General features: G+C 37.4%; 2 protein-coding genes across 2 annotated transcripts; one reads left to right on the forward strand and one right to left on the reverse strand.

Annotated features, from left to right (window-relative positions):
* Positions 1-5771: 5771 nt before the first annotated feature.
* On the forward strand, positions 5772-7818 carry LOC116415807. Its single transcript, XM_031921084.1, has 2 exons — positions 5772-7477; positions 7559-7818. Exons 1-2 carry the CDS (start codon positions 7128-7130, stop codon positions 7791-7793), a joined length of 585 nt encoding a protein of 194 aa, XP_031776944.1. The 5' UTR covers positions 5772-7127; the 3' UTR covers positions 7794-7818.
* A 380-nt stretch (positions 7819-8198) lies between these two features.
* On the reverse strand, positions 8199-8679 carry LOC116415786 (putative bifunctional UDP-N-acetylglucosamine transferase and deubiquitinase ALG13). The gene is made up of 2 exons (XM_031921002.1): positions 8566-8679; positions 8199-8473 (listed from the first exon to the last, which is right to left on the reverse strand). The coding sequence occupies exons 1-2, from the start codon at positions 8600-8602 to the stop codon at positions 8199-8201; spliced, it is 312 nt and encodes a 103-aa protein (XP_031776862.1). The 5' UTR covers positions 8603-8679.
* Between the last annotated feature and the right edge of the window lie 6726 nt (positions 8680-15405).

The following is a 15405-nucleotide window of genomic DNA, read 5'->3' on the forward strand; positions in this document are numbered from 1 at the left end:
AAGCAAGTTTCCGATTTGAGAGTAGTCATGTCCATCCGTTTTCCACCTGATGCCATGATAATTATGTTTGAGCCATTTGTTTTCCCTTTGCATTTTGTCTGAGAGTTTTTTCCATGAGAAGGGATTTTTCAATGTTAGAACAATAGGATCTGCACTATTTTCCTTGAGAGATATGATTGCTAATTCCTTTAGAATATAATCTTCTTCGGTTTGCTTGAAACCAGTCATGTCTACTGCATACTCCATTTTCCGATGCAGCTTAGACGAGCTTCTTGACATCTCCACTAATAGGATTGTACTGAACGATGCGATCGTGTAAGATCAGACAGTAGGCTGAAGTGTTAGTAGGAAAATCTTTTATAGCCTCAAACTCCAGACGTACATCGACAGGAGCGCTCTTGAGAGATTCGTTTTGTCGTGAACAGTCAATAACTACGAGTGGTGCAAAGTTGAGAAACGAAGACTTTGTCAGCAGCGGTTGCGGATCTCTTCCATAGTAGGATTTTTGAAAATTAGCGTACATATCATAGAGAATGGCAAACTGATTTTTAGCTATGTCGAGATTCATATTGTTGTATGGATAATATTGTGAATTCAAGAAAAGTTTCACATTACTCAACTCACAATGGTCAAATCGACTGGCATTTGCAGTTCTCATTGATTTTCTCTTTGTTTGCAGTCCAAGAATCACAAAACGAGGTTTTTCCAATTGATTTGATGTTTTCACTGTCCAGACGTGTTTAGTAGTGCTTGGGACAAGAGGATATTCAAATAACTCCCAAGAACGGAAACACATGGAGATAGGATTATCTTTACCAATGAAATTCAATAGCTGGATTTTTTGTTTATCAGATGCAACAACATATGGCATCAACCACTCTATCTTTGATACTTTTACTTCGTAATCTTCATAAGTAGTTACACCAGATGCTACAGCGCCTTCCTGGATTATTATATTCAAGTCGCTTCTCGATCTTGTGAGAATGAGCTCATGCTTCATATTAACTATTATCTTTTTATAGTCTTCTGCAAAACCCAAGATCATACTCAGTGGAATCGCAACGTCAAAATTTCCTTTGTCATCTACGACCGATTTGATATCGTCTTGAATACCAAGCCAGCCCGCATTCTCCAGCATATCATTCTGATTTATGTTAAATGAAATCAATCCTTTCATAACACTGCTCAGACCAACATTTTTACTTTTATCTATCTCCACAGCATTAATCTCATAACGAATTTCATCAAACAGATGACAAATGCCATTGTTGACAAATTTAGTTTTAGCAAGTGCTGCTGGTCTACCTTTTACTTGCAATTTTCCACATATATGGATAGAGCTGCGAGATGGTAAGAGACATAGATCTTGATGTTGGATAGAAATACGAATTTCATCGCTGTTGTCAAAGCTTAATGATGAGTATGGTTGATGTGCGTGTACTTCGTAATGAGCAATAGACTCATCGAATACGACACTTGATCGAATGCTTAGAATTTCGTCCATTTTTCTGGAAGCAGCAAAGAATTATACACGTGAATTTTTTCCACGAACTTTTAGTCCTAGACTTTTCAGAAACTGAATGCTCTTGCGTGTTAACGGTTTGAGTTTCTTCGGTCGACCGATGACTGGTTGCCATGATGACTGATTTATATATGATCCAGAATTGTAAACGATGCCCATTATACAGATTTGATGTGAAGTCTAATAGTGATTTCCTCTCCTCGAAAATTTACCAAATTTCCATCCTGATCGACAATTTGAATTTGTAGATGATCTATGCACTTGACACTGACCGGTAAATATATGACGTGTGACGGAACTTCTATGATTTTATATCCCGGAGGCACTCTGGGAAAGAACTCATGGATTGTATGAACTTTCTTATTATTGATATAAGCACCTCCAGTAATATTGCACTCAACTCTGAGTGCATTGATTCTCAATATTTTCACTGGTAAATCAGAGCTGTGTTGAATGTTCTCTTCGAGAGTGCGAGGAGCAAAGCCAAGGAGACTGCCTATGGAATCGTGAGGTGTGAGATCTATCGGATGACTGCGGAGAATTTCACTTCTAAGAGTATTGTTGTTAGTTTTCAAAGAGAAACAAAGTTTATTTGCACTGTTGCAGAGTGAATGGAAAAACGCTTCATCTTTCAGAATAGCCGATGAAATCTTCTCTGGCAAAAAAACTTGAAAGCTGTCATCAAGTTCAGCAACAATCTTCGTACCGAACCTTGTCTTGCCCTCTTTCAGTGCTGTCACCATATACTGATGATCTTTTTCCATGTCTGTTGCTCTTTTCTTTGGCAAGAACTCTCGCTCAGCAATCTTGTTGAGTGCAGATAGATCCATTCTGAAAAAAGCAAAAATAAAAATTTATGTTAGAGAAAATTGTATTAAAGACAAGTAATGAGGGAGAACTATGAAATATAACTTACTTATTATGAAGTTAGGTGAGCCTTGGTTTCTTTGTAGAAAGTTCGTTGTTCGCTTCGATTTCTCGAATGTGCTCCTCGTTGTTGTCCGTGCGTTCATATAGCCCATTTCCCACCACAATTCCTGCCCTTTCCATTGCCTCTAGTAAGATATCCCTTCTCTCTTCTGATTCTAATCTTATCTTATCTAATGATGAATCCCATTCGTGCATGAACTCCTCAGGCACATCGTATTCAATCCTGATTTGTTCACCCTCATCCCCCCTCCGACTTTCTCCCTATCTTTTTTCTTCTGCATCATTGCCAATGGTTACCTCATCCTCCTTCTCATTTTCTCCCTCTCTTTTTTCTTCTGCTTCATTGCCATTAGCTGCAATGTATCCCCTCTCCTCCGCTTCCCCCTCTACATGCATTGCAGCTTGCGCCATCTGTTCTTCCATAACTCTGTAATGACCCCAGGGCAAAGTATCTGTACTATGAGGTAATAAGTATCTTTTATCATCGTGAGGACTTAGAGCAATTTTTTCTTGTTTTTCAGTATGGACTATGTGTAATTTTGAACGAATATTGCACTGCTCATGTTTTATAATAACAAGATCTTGAAGACATTTTCGATAATCTTCGAATGTGATTGATTTCTTTACTACATTGGATTTTATCCCTTTGGCTTTTTTCACTGTCTCAGCTCCATCAATCAAAATACTATACATTTTGCTTCTTAAACCTACGAACTCTGTCATAATCTTGCCACAGCATTCGTCTTTCATCAATCCAGGAACTTTTTTATTAACACGCGGAATTTCAAACTGATTATTCTCATCATAATCAGAAGTATCAAACTTGTGTATATCTTCTTTCATTATTTGATACATATCAATGTCGGCAACTTCGTATATTAAACTATCTGTATATGTATAAAGAAGTTTACATTTTTCTCCTACTCGTTGTTTTATATATGAATAATGAAAATCATATACTAATGTTTTTGACAAATCGAGAATACAGAGACCAACATAAATTGGTTTCTTGATTGTTATACTTGTCTTCTTTAGCTGAATAGCAACTGAATTTTCATCAAAGATTGCACAACTATGAAAATTTGGTTGAGCTATACGTGCTTCTGCTCCATATCGACCTGTAAATTTATTCATTAAACGCACATCAACGCGAGATTGCTCTCTCTCGATACACTTTCCATAGACAGCATTAATTAATAATTTATAAAACAGTTTTTCAAATTCATTCTTGGACTGCTTTCTTTTCTCTGTATTTAGTTCGACATATGGTTTGAGCCAGGTCTTCTGCTCAAAACTCAAAATTCTATGCACCTTTTTCAGTCGAAGTCCATTATCTAACGCCTGTTTCAGTGCTCGATAATGAATTACATACCTTGTCTTATCATTCAAAGTAGTTAGAAGTTTCTTCTGTTTAGAGCCAGGTGGTGTACGATGCTCTGCGCAAAAAGGGAGATCTCGATGATCATCGTGTACTTCTTCAGGATACTCTAAGTCAACTTCAGCAAAATAGCCTATGTCAGAATCTGGTGGTGTATTGAAAAAATATGTATTTGTCTCATATTCTATCCATTTAAATTTTCCAACTGGCAAAGGTTGTACCATTGCCCATCCATAAAGATTATTTATATCAAAATATAAGAGAGTCTTTGTTTTCTGTTCCTTATCATATGAAGGTCCCATATATGGATTGTTTGCCTTGGCATACCGATTACAACATTGACTTATTCCACCTCGAATCCCTGCTTCAATAAACATCAGCATGTCAATATCTGTAAGAAGCTCCAATTGCACCTTTGTCATTTTAAGAGCTGCTGAAAATGTTAGCCCAGGAGTCGTATAAAAATGTGCAGGGCATAAATCATATACTCTAAGAGATGTCTCCCGAAAACTTTCAAAAACATCAGCCAATAATAAAACATCCGTTTTCAAGTATAGATCAGAATATTCGCCTAAAGTTTTTATATTAAATATATTCCAGACTTGAACAGCATGATTGTAATCTTTCTCAGTAATATGTGAATCTGTTAATTTGTTGTAAAATTCATTTTTTTCTGGCAGTTTTGTTGCCATTAGTTTATCTAATTCATTAACAAAATCATATGGAAATATGCCTTTGCGTCTAAGAAGATTGATTTCTTCATCCGTGAAGCCATCAGATCGAAACTCATTTACTGCTATCGGCACGTTCTCTAGATATGATGCAAGTTTCTCCAATGATGATGGTAAAAAACGCCATGAATCTATAAATCTAAAACTGATGTCCAATTCATCAATGTACTTTGTAAATAAAATATATTTTTCCTTATTATGAGGTATCAGAGAAACTCGTCCTTTCATCAATGTAGAAGTAGCGATTTCATTCAAAATGAAGTGTGTGTCATAATTGAGGTTATGAAAAATAACTGGCACAAATCTCGAATTCTTATAATTCAAATTACATGAATTATGAGCTGCACCTCTGAAACTGAAGAAAAAAAAATTAGGCTAAAAAATTTAGTAAATTCAATTTTTCAAAGTAATTAAAGTGACAACATACCGTCCCGTAAGATGACAATGATCTCGTACTGCAAGTTCATCACCATGGATTGGTTTTCGACATATATGACATATCGTTGCCCTTCGAAAAGATAATTCTTCCAAGTCTGTAAGTTTTAATGGTTTAGGAATTTTGTAGAGTAGATCAATCTGCTCCCCGATTGATTTCAGCTCTTGAACAAACCATTCTGCAGGTGTCTTTTCATATCTATTTTCTTGTCTGTATGATTTATAGCTAGATAATCCATCATCATAGCTCCATTTTATATAGTAGCTATGCTGTACGCTTCATGCAGTTGAAAAGCATTTTCATTTCCAGTATGCTTTAACATACATTCAAAATCTGCATAAATAACAAAAGTCACTTTTTCACTCTTACTATAATCTTCAAATTTAAGAATGTTATTCTTAGAGTCAGGCAGATTTATCCGGCAACTATTCAAATTTTTACAGTTATTTTCGTGAGATTCCAATCTTTCTTCATTGTAAAATACTTGTAAACACCTTTCACAATGGTGAGATTTTATATGAGATTTAGATAATTGAGAACACAAAAACCGGGACATATTTTTAATCCAAACGTAGTGGTATTTAGGTAAGCTTCCATCATCATCACGATTATTTTCTTCATATTCGTTTATGTAAAAATCTTGAATCAAGAGCAAATTTACATGTTGATCCTTCTTCTCAGATGTAACATGATAAGGTGATACTTCGAATTTCGTACCATATTGCTTCAGCATGTATACATTTACTGAAATATCATTAAGTTTTTCAAATTTTACAATATTTTTTAGCTTTAATGGAAATTCTATATCACTAAAGTTTAACTTGTCTTCATGCACACGATATTGAGCAACTCGATGGGCGTTACTGACACTAGGATATATTGCTGAAAGTATAGCATACTTGAAACATTGATTGTCATAATTTCGAACATTGACGCACGCTTTTTTGCGTTTTATATACTTTGGAAGAGGAATGTAAGAAGACCCTTTAATTGGAGAATATTTTTTCATGTTTATACACAAACTTATGATACTTTTAAGAGTCCAGCCTGAGTCCTTTTCTTGAAATTCTTCTAACGGTGCAAGAATAGGCTCTTTGATATTGTCTTTAAACCATTCCTCTAAATTTGTTGACAAATATATCGTCGCACTATCACTAGTAAAATATTTAATGTCCGTTGTTTCCTCTCCACTTTTCTGCATAGAAAATTCGGCGATGAAGTCAGATTTAACTTTCACTGCATTATACTCATCTAAGCAGCTCTTTACCTTATCATTAAAGAGCTTTTGTGCATCGTTTAAAAAACTTAGAATATCAACATGTTTTATATTCACTACCACACCACTTCTAATTCTATTCTGAAAAGCTGACTGCACATCTCGCCACTCTACTCTAGCTTCAGTTTCTTCCCCCGCTTGTAAACTACCTCCACACCGAAGGTGTTGTTCGAATTCAACTTGTATGCACGACAAATGTGTTAAACAAGTTTGACACTTTTGTTTTTCTCCTCGCATTAAATTCGCTTTATCAATTTTATCGTTCAATTCCTTTATCGTAGAATTACACACGTCCAGCCAATGATAAATATCTTCATCGCTCATATCATTTTTACTTTGTATGGTGTCACGAAGTAAGCCAACAAGACGTTCAAAAAAATCCATCGAATTCATCTTTACTTTTTACTGAAATATGACTAGAATAGTATTCGTGAACTTGCACAAAACTATCAGTTTACATCAAGGAAACGCAACTGACGAACTGTGATCGTTCAAGGAAGATGCTCCCGCTCTTAAATAGGGAGAGAAGGTATTCTCGCAAAGGACCAATGGTAGAGTCGAAGAGCTAGTAGATAAGATTAAGAGAAACATTTTCTCGGGAAAGACCAATGGTGTGGACGAAGAGCTCATAGATAAGATAAGAACGAAGATTTTCTTGAGAGGGGATGCATTTTCTTTCTTTTCATCCAATCCAAAATCGACTTTTTAAATCCTAGATAAGCCAGAGGCGGAGTTATGTATTATATAAACAGAGAGTAAGAGTCTAGCTCAGATTATTTCTTACTGAATAGCAAGATGACTAGCGTGATTGATAGAAGTTCAAGTGAATATAATGTATTATTTAGAAATACAATATGCAATGTCAAGAAGAAGAAAAAGTTTATCTCTGTGACATTCAAGGTTTTCAAAGAATTGCCGTCGATACTTTTATTTTCAAGGAAATCAGTTTTCTCAATTTGAGTAAAACTTCTTTACCGACTGCGTATCTCTTTAAACCTCCATTACCATGGGATGAACTAACAGAGGAAGAAAAATGTATGACTCACTGGATTGAAAAGAGCCATCACGGCATAGAATGGGATTCTGGAGATATTCCATATCACCGTCTTCATAAAATTTTAGAAATATGTACGCAAGGAGTCACAAAATTATTCGTCAAAGGAAAGCAGAAAGCAGAATGGATAAAAAATTTATTGCCCGATTTGTAAGTTGCAAATATAATAAATTTATTTAAACTTTCACATTAAAAAAAATCCCTCACACATTCTTCTATTTATTTTTTCAGATCAATCACAAACGTCGAAAATTTTGGCTGTCCATCGTTTGAAAAAATAATATATGATAAGCAGTTCGTCTGCTTTAATCACGATCTCTGCATTAGAAGAGTGCCTATGTGTGCTGCTCGAAACGTCATTGCAATACGAACCTGGCTACTCGATTATTTAGATGATCGATTTAGTTTAGATACGGTGGATAATCAAAATTCAAAATGTATTTGCTTATACTGGAAATCAGCTTAACTAAATAAAAAATGATTTTAATAAATGAATGTTTTATGTTTTATTCCCTTATTAACCTTATATATATTCGGCAACGTACGTTGTTGCCACCTACTCGCACGCTGCTGACAAGACGGGACAATGTGTCAAATAGCATAGGTAAATCCGTGCCCGCGTGAGTCGGCTGAGCCATGCCTTCTGCATGTCCGACGTTTCTAATTATAATAAACAGGACCCTTCTGGCCCTGGTTGTAACGCGCGATCAACGACAGTAAACATGCGTTATAATATACATTTCTAAAAGGAATAATGTTTAATCAAGCAGGAAACACAAAATATTAGTGGAAAATTATGTTTATTTATTTTTATTTTTTTACATTTATCATATAAAAAATTTATTACAACAAATTTATTGAAAAATATCATTCAGATTTTTCGCATATTTGCTTTCTTATCGAACACGATAAGCGGATCGTTGAGCATTTCGTCTTGCAATATACGCGGTCGTGCTCGTTGCTGTAGTGGCATTTGCTGTTCTTGTTGATGCTGAAGTGGCATCGGTTGATCTGCTTGATGCTGAAGTGGCATCGGCTGATCTGCATGATAGAGAGGCTGTGGTGATGGCTGCTGTCGCGGAGATGGTGGTGGTAGATCAGTCTTTTTTAAAGACAACGAAAGTTTTCTCCGTTCCTTCTTTTCTGCTGCAATAACATACCAAAAAAAAAACAAAAATTAATATATATATATTATCATAAAAAATGAAATGAAATGAATGAAAAAAAAATTATCTTACCTGATTTTTCGCTCTCTTGAGATGATGTGAATGTCATCCTTTTACCACCTATACCATTGACTGCTTCATCTGCAATTAAAGAAAAAATATGTATTATTATTTTTTGAAAAAATTAAAATTTATTTTTATAACTAACCATCAGATTTCTGTTTCTTGAACTTTTGTCAGAGCCACATCCCGACCTGGATCCCGAGCTGGTGCTCGAGCCAGAACTCGAGCTTGAGCCTGAACTCGAGCTTGAGCCTGAACTCGAGCTTGAGCCTGTACTCGAGCTTGATCCTGAACGCGAGCTTGATCTCGCCCTTGAAGATTGTGATAGCCTAATCCCCTTGGATGCTATTACGGATCGTAGAGGAGGCTGTAAATGCTCAACAGCGCAAACAGATGTATTCAACGCTTGGCAATCAGCCCTCGTGCTTGCTGTACTTGTGTGGTGATCGCTTGGTACAGAAGTGCGGTTGTTTCTCGAAGATGAGCGATGGCGCTCGTTTCTCGAAGATGACCGATGGCGATCGCTTTTTTTTTGATGACGAGTGATGGCGATCGCTTTTTGATGACGAGTGATTGCGATCGCTTTTCGAAGACGAGCGATTGCGATCGCTTTATGAGGACGAGCGATTGCGATCACTTGATGAGGACGAACGTTCGGTTTTCGCAGACGTAGAAGGGCGATCACTTTTGGCTGCCGGCAGAGAGCGAGGGTCCCTGAGTGGCTTCCTAGCTGGTGCTGTGGCTGCGACTTTGGCTGCGGATGCGGCTTCTGCTGCTTTGGCTTCTGCTGCTTTGGCTTCTGTTGCGGCTTTGGCTGCGACTGCTGCTTTCGCTTCTGCCGAGGTTCTGACTGCGGTTGCGGCTTTGGCTTCTGCTGTGGTTCTGGCTTTGGCTTTGGCTTTGGCTATGGCTGCGGTTTTGGCTGCGGTTGTGGCTTTTGCTGCGGCTTTGGCTGCGGATGCGACTTCTGCTGCGACTGCTGCTTGTTGCTGCGAGTTTTGCTCCTGTGGAAGCTGCTGCTGATGGTGCATCTCTGATAAGGATGATATACTTTTAAACATCTGCTGCATCACACCAATCGACGGAAGTTGCTGCTGTTGTGCGACTCTGGTGAGGTGAGCACACCCTCATTCAGCTGCTTCATCGCAGCCGTTAACTCGGCTGGTAGAGCTGAAGAATATAACAAAAATAATTAAATTTAAAAAAATGTTACAAATAAAATCTAAACTAATGTAAAAAAAATAACACTTATACTTTCTCAAAATGGAATCATCATTAATTCCATTCGATGTCCAGGACATCAACTGCCACGCCACATTAAAGAGATGGACAATTGTTCTATAGCCGTTGACCCTCTCAAAAGCTGCCTTCATGCTGTCGTTGATTCCTTCCATCTTCTCACACTTTGAATTGAAGAATGAACTTGAAAACGAAGAGTGAACTGACTGACGAAGCATGCACCAGGTCCTTAAATAGGGTGGACAGCGAAGCTTCCCTTTCCACTTCAATTACCAAAAGTCCTTCGATTTGCGAAAAATTTCCACTTTCTTTCATAGAACCTCCCTTAGACACTTCCACCGGAATTTTCAAAATCTCCTCCCTCTCAGCAAAATTTGACCATCCCTCAATCACTCGAGTACACACCTACGCTTTCTTGGAGAGAGAGAGAGAGAGAGAGAGAGAGAGAGAGAGAGAGAGAGAGAGAGAGAGAGAGAGAGAGAGAGAGAGAGAGATAGAGAGCGATCATTGTTGACTGTCCATATCTTAAATTTTCATGCGAGAGTCTTCAGCACGTATCCGACTTATCTGTGTGAAAATTCAAAATTCTAGTTCTTGAAACGCACACATGCACATATTAACTTGGCGGATAATCTATCTGCTAATCTGCAAGCAATCAGCCAGATGTGTATACTTGCGCATAGGCTAGGAAGCGGTCAGGAAAATATGTATACCTGCGCGCTAGTCGGGCAAGAAGTCCGACAGATACCCGTATGAGATCTATTGTGCTATGAAAAAGATTATCTCCGTATGTAAGCACGCGGTCGAGGAAATGTGTATACCTGCGCGTTTGCCGCACAGATACCCCTGTGAGATCTATTGAGCGTAAGATTATCTCTTTAAGAATCGACAGTAATTTCAAGTGTGTGTGAAAATTATCTCTGCTCGTGACAATTTAACGTGGAAACAGCCTTGAGGGTTCATCACTTCACGAGAGCGAGCAGATGTGCTTATTATTCTTGTTATTATCTTTCAGTTTAAACTGTGAGAAAGCGGGATTTATTTTTCTCCGATAAATTTATTAGCTTTGACTGCTATCTTATAAGGATGCATTTACACACTTTCCACCACCTTCGCTTTTCACACGTTTCTCGAAAATCAGAGAAGGAGGAGCTTTTCCAAGCAAATGTAGGCGCTTCCCTCTCTTTTGGGAGGGCTGCAATCTTTCGCTGAGAGGAGAGAGGTTGTTCTAGTATCTTGGAGAGAGAGAGGGGATCCCTCCTCTTTCATCGGGTACCAAAACACTCTGAGAGGAGAGGGGGTGTTTTAGTATGCCTATGTTCTGGTATGCCTATAGCCTATCTACTAAGCATCCTAGTGAGAGGCAAGGGGACTCACAGTAAACAAGCACCCCAGTGAGAGGCAAGGGGACTCACGTTAAAAAGCACCCCAAAGGGAACATAATCCTAATACGTCCACGTCGTTGTTCCTGGGTAGCGCTGAAATTAGGGAATTATTTTGTTTTCAAGGTAAATATTTTCATGGTCATTGTCACATTGGGTTTGAATATTCATCATAAAAGTACATTAACTACGATTATTCTATCAGAAAATGCGATTAAATAGCAATTACAGTATTTCTTAACATTTGACCTTGAAATGACCTTGTGAAGGTCATGAAAAAAATTTTGAAATACCGTTTCGGACGTAAAATTTCCTGTTCTTTCCGAATCTGCTATCATAAATAGGGGTTCCTAATTAAAAAGAAATTTGACCTTCAAATGACCTCGAAATTTGAGTGCAAGGTCAAAACTAATTGAACAAAAAGATGTCCCCCTTGATCCTGGACAACTTTCATCTAAATAATTTTTCTGTTCATGGCTTAATTTAGGAGTTATTAGACTGGTTTGATTAAAATGGCCCACCCTGTATATATCATTGGGTCAACGGCCAAAATTAATTTCGCTCTAGCTTTACTTATCTTCTTTGTATCGGTCGAAATTGTTGCTTCATCTGGTACCTTTATCGTATCCCACAGTTCTTCCAATTCAAGATACGCCTGCATAGCTATGGACCACGAGTGGTAGTTCTCTCGCCCGGTGAGGCGCTCCACGGGAATATAATTCAGTGGGTAACTGCGGGAAGTCATACTGTCTTGTATCGGTTCTCCAACGGATATTCAAATGCAAAAAAAATTCTTTCGTTCAACCAGACGTCGGTTCTGGGCCCATAACCTGTTGTTAGAGTACGCAGGGTTGAACAAATTAAATGTATACTTGGAGAAAGAATATGACAAGATTTATTAAAGGTACAACAATTACGAGTTTACACTATTGTGGCTCACACGGAAGTGAAGCGAGTAGACATTCGGTTTACATATATAGGCGTTCGTTTGAATAATAAGTTTCGCGTCGCGTTTGTATATTAAACCACGCCCATAAATATATATGTGTGTATATATATATATATATATATATATATATATATATATATATATATATATATAGGGTGAGTCATTTTAATCTTTAATCTCAATTATCTCGTTGGCAAAGCATGCCAACGAAAAAAGTATCGGATAAAAGTTTTAGGATTTTTCCCTGGCTATCTGATGATGACCTTGACAATGTCATTGAGCGTGACCTTCAAGGTAATTTGAAGGTCAAGTCGATTTTTTCAAATGGAAACCCCTACTTTTGGCACCAGAAATGGAAAGAGCGGGAAATTTTACGATTGAATATGACCTTGCCTTGACCTTGAATTCAATGGTCAAGGTCATTGGTCATGCCGATAACAGTACAACTGGTTAGCTGAACTCGAATGCATTCAAGGAGAAAATGTTACCCACAAAAGTTTTCAGTTTTCTCCCCGGCTGACGAATGGTCATCTTGACCCTGTCGTTAAACAGGATCTTTAAGGGCATTTCAAGGTCAAGTTGATTTTTTGAAATGGAAACCCCTACTTTTAGCCCCATAAATGAAAAGAGAGTGACATGCGTTCAAAAATGAAAAAATTTTCAATATTTCCAGAAATTTTCAATATTTTCTAAAATTTTCGTAATTTTTTCAGTTTTCAAAAATGTTCAAAGTCATTCCATTATTTTGTATTAGTGTCAATTTTTGAGAGTGAACTACTCTTAACAGTTATGTAGATAGCAAATTAGTGCAGAAAAGTAATCGTGTTTTTTACTTCTTGTAAATCGATAATTATTATTGAAAAAAATCTGTTTCCCTGTTTACTGGTCTGTAACAAATTATTTTGATTTTGATCATGGCTGATTATGGTCCCAACGAAATCGTTGATATGATCATGATTTTGGGAGAAAGTCGAAATAATTATGCAGCAGCTGCCAGACTTTATGCTGAACGCTATCCCAATAGGAGACACCCAAGTAATGTTACTATTCAAACCTTAACTCAGAGAGCTCGAAATGGAGCTTTTGTTCGTCAACGCCGTCATCATGAATACGACGAAAACGATCCTCGTGTTATTACCATTCTAGCGATTATTCATCTTGATTCTCACATAAGTACTCGACAAATAGAAAGAGAAATAGGTATACCTCAATCAACAGCATCCCGAATATTGAGAGCGAGAAGATATCATCCTTATCACATAACATTAACACAACAGTTAACTCCAAATGATATGATTTTGCGAGTACGTTTTTGTCGATGGACAATACGAATGATTCAACAAGATCAAGACTTTTTTAGGCACGTTCTTTTTTCAGATGAATCAACATTCAGAAACACTGGAGAATTGAATAGACATAATTGCCATTATTGGTCAGATGAAAATCCTCATTGGTTCAGGCCCATAGACAATCAACACCGCTGGAGTGTTATGGTCTGGTGTGGAATCATCAATGGCTATTTGATTGGTCCTTATTTCTTTGAAGAGAACGTGAATGGGGTAAACTTTTTGAGATTACTTCGAGACATTTTACCTGAATTACTAGAAAATGTAGACCTAGCCACAAGGCTAAGAATGTGGATCCAATTAGATGGAGCACCACCACATTATGCACGCATTGTACGTGATTATTTAAACACCCGCTACAATGGCAGGTGGATTGGGCGAGGTGGCCCAGTTGCCTGGCCCCCTCGTTCACCTGATTTAACCCCTCCCGATTTTTACTTATGGGGATATCTTAAGAATGTTGTTTATGCTCAACGGCCAACAACGCGAGATAATATGATCGAACGCATTCGTACAGCTTGTGCAGCAATCCCTCGAGATGTTCTACTTAAAACCATAAGACAATTCAGAGCTCGACTTGATCTTTGCACCAACAAAACGGCGGTAATTTCGAACAATTAATCAATGGTTAACTCCAGTTAACATTCCATAAAAATACCAAAAAAATAACAAAAAGGGAAAAAACAAAAAAAAAACAAATAAAAAAAAAATACAAAAAAAAAATAAAACAAAAAATGGGATGCTAAATCCTTTTGACAACCTCCTCGATGGTGCATCCTGGGTTCGGCTGATGTCAAAGGTAATTTCCGCACAAAAGATGATTTGTTTCCAAAATCACATGTTCGAACGTAAAATTTCCCGCTTTTTCCATTTCTGGTGCCAAAAGTAGGGGTTTCTATTTGAAAAAATCGACTTGACCTTCAAATGACCTTGAAGGTCATGCTCAATGACATTGTCAAGGTCATCATCAGATAGCCAGGGAAAAATCCTAAAACTTTTACTTTTTTCGCTGGCATGCTTTGCCAACGAGATAATTGAGATTAAAGATTAAAATGACTCACCCTGTATATATATATATATATATATATATATATATATATATATATATAGCCAACGCATGGCGCCAATTTTGATTGTACTAACGTAACAATTTCATCAGCATCATTAAAAAAAAATATATATATATATATATATCATTCCGTAATATAATGCATTAAAAATAACTATAATGTATTTAACGCACAAAGTCATACAGTGATAAGTAACCCTGGTTGAATTAGCTTAGGCGTTGGCTTGCTTTGTAAGAATAACCTTCTTTCTTTCGTTAAAAATAACCCAATTTTGAACCAATTTTAAGCGAAAAGACAATAAATACGAACTCTTTAAATATTTATGGAAATAAGTCCAGTTTTGCTACTCGGGGGTTTTTGCGGACGCAGAACACGAATATCGTGACATCAACGCTCCTTGAGGTACCTAGTGCCCAGGGTGAATAGTATCAACGTCATCTTCTGGAGTTTTGTGGGAATTTAATAGTAATTAAGTGAAATACTTTACTCACGGATTTATGGGGCCACTGAGCATGGATATGGTGCTATACTTAAGATAATCCCAGGAGACCATGTTGATACTGTCTACCGTGGACACCAGGTACCTAGAAAGCCATTATCGTCACTTTACTCGTATTCAGTGACCTCAAAAATCCCCAATCAATGAGTCTCGACGAAATATGTCGTTATTTTCCGTGAAACTCCAGGAGACGACGTTGAAACTGCCAACCCTGGGCACCGGGTACCTCGAGGAGCGTTGCCGTCGCTATATTCGTGTTCAGCGACCTCGAAAACCCCCAATCAACGAGTCTCGACAAAAAATGTCGTTAATTTTCCGTGAAACTCATGGGTGGAGTAACCCATAAAAGAAAGCGGGAATACAG

Source organism: Nasonia vitripennis, chromosome 1 (genome assembly GCF_009193385.2).
Source record: "Nasonia vitripennis strain AsymCx chromosome 1, Nvit_psr_1.1, whole genome shotgun sequence".
Classification (NCBI taxonomy): Eukaryota; Metazoa; Arthropoda; class Insecta; order Hymenoptera; family Pteromalidae; genus Nasonia; species Nasonia vitripennis.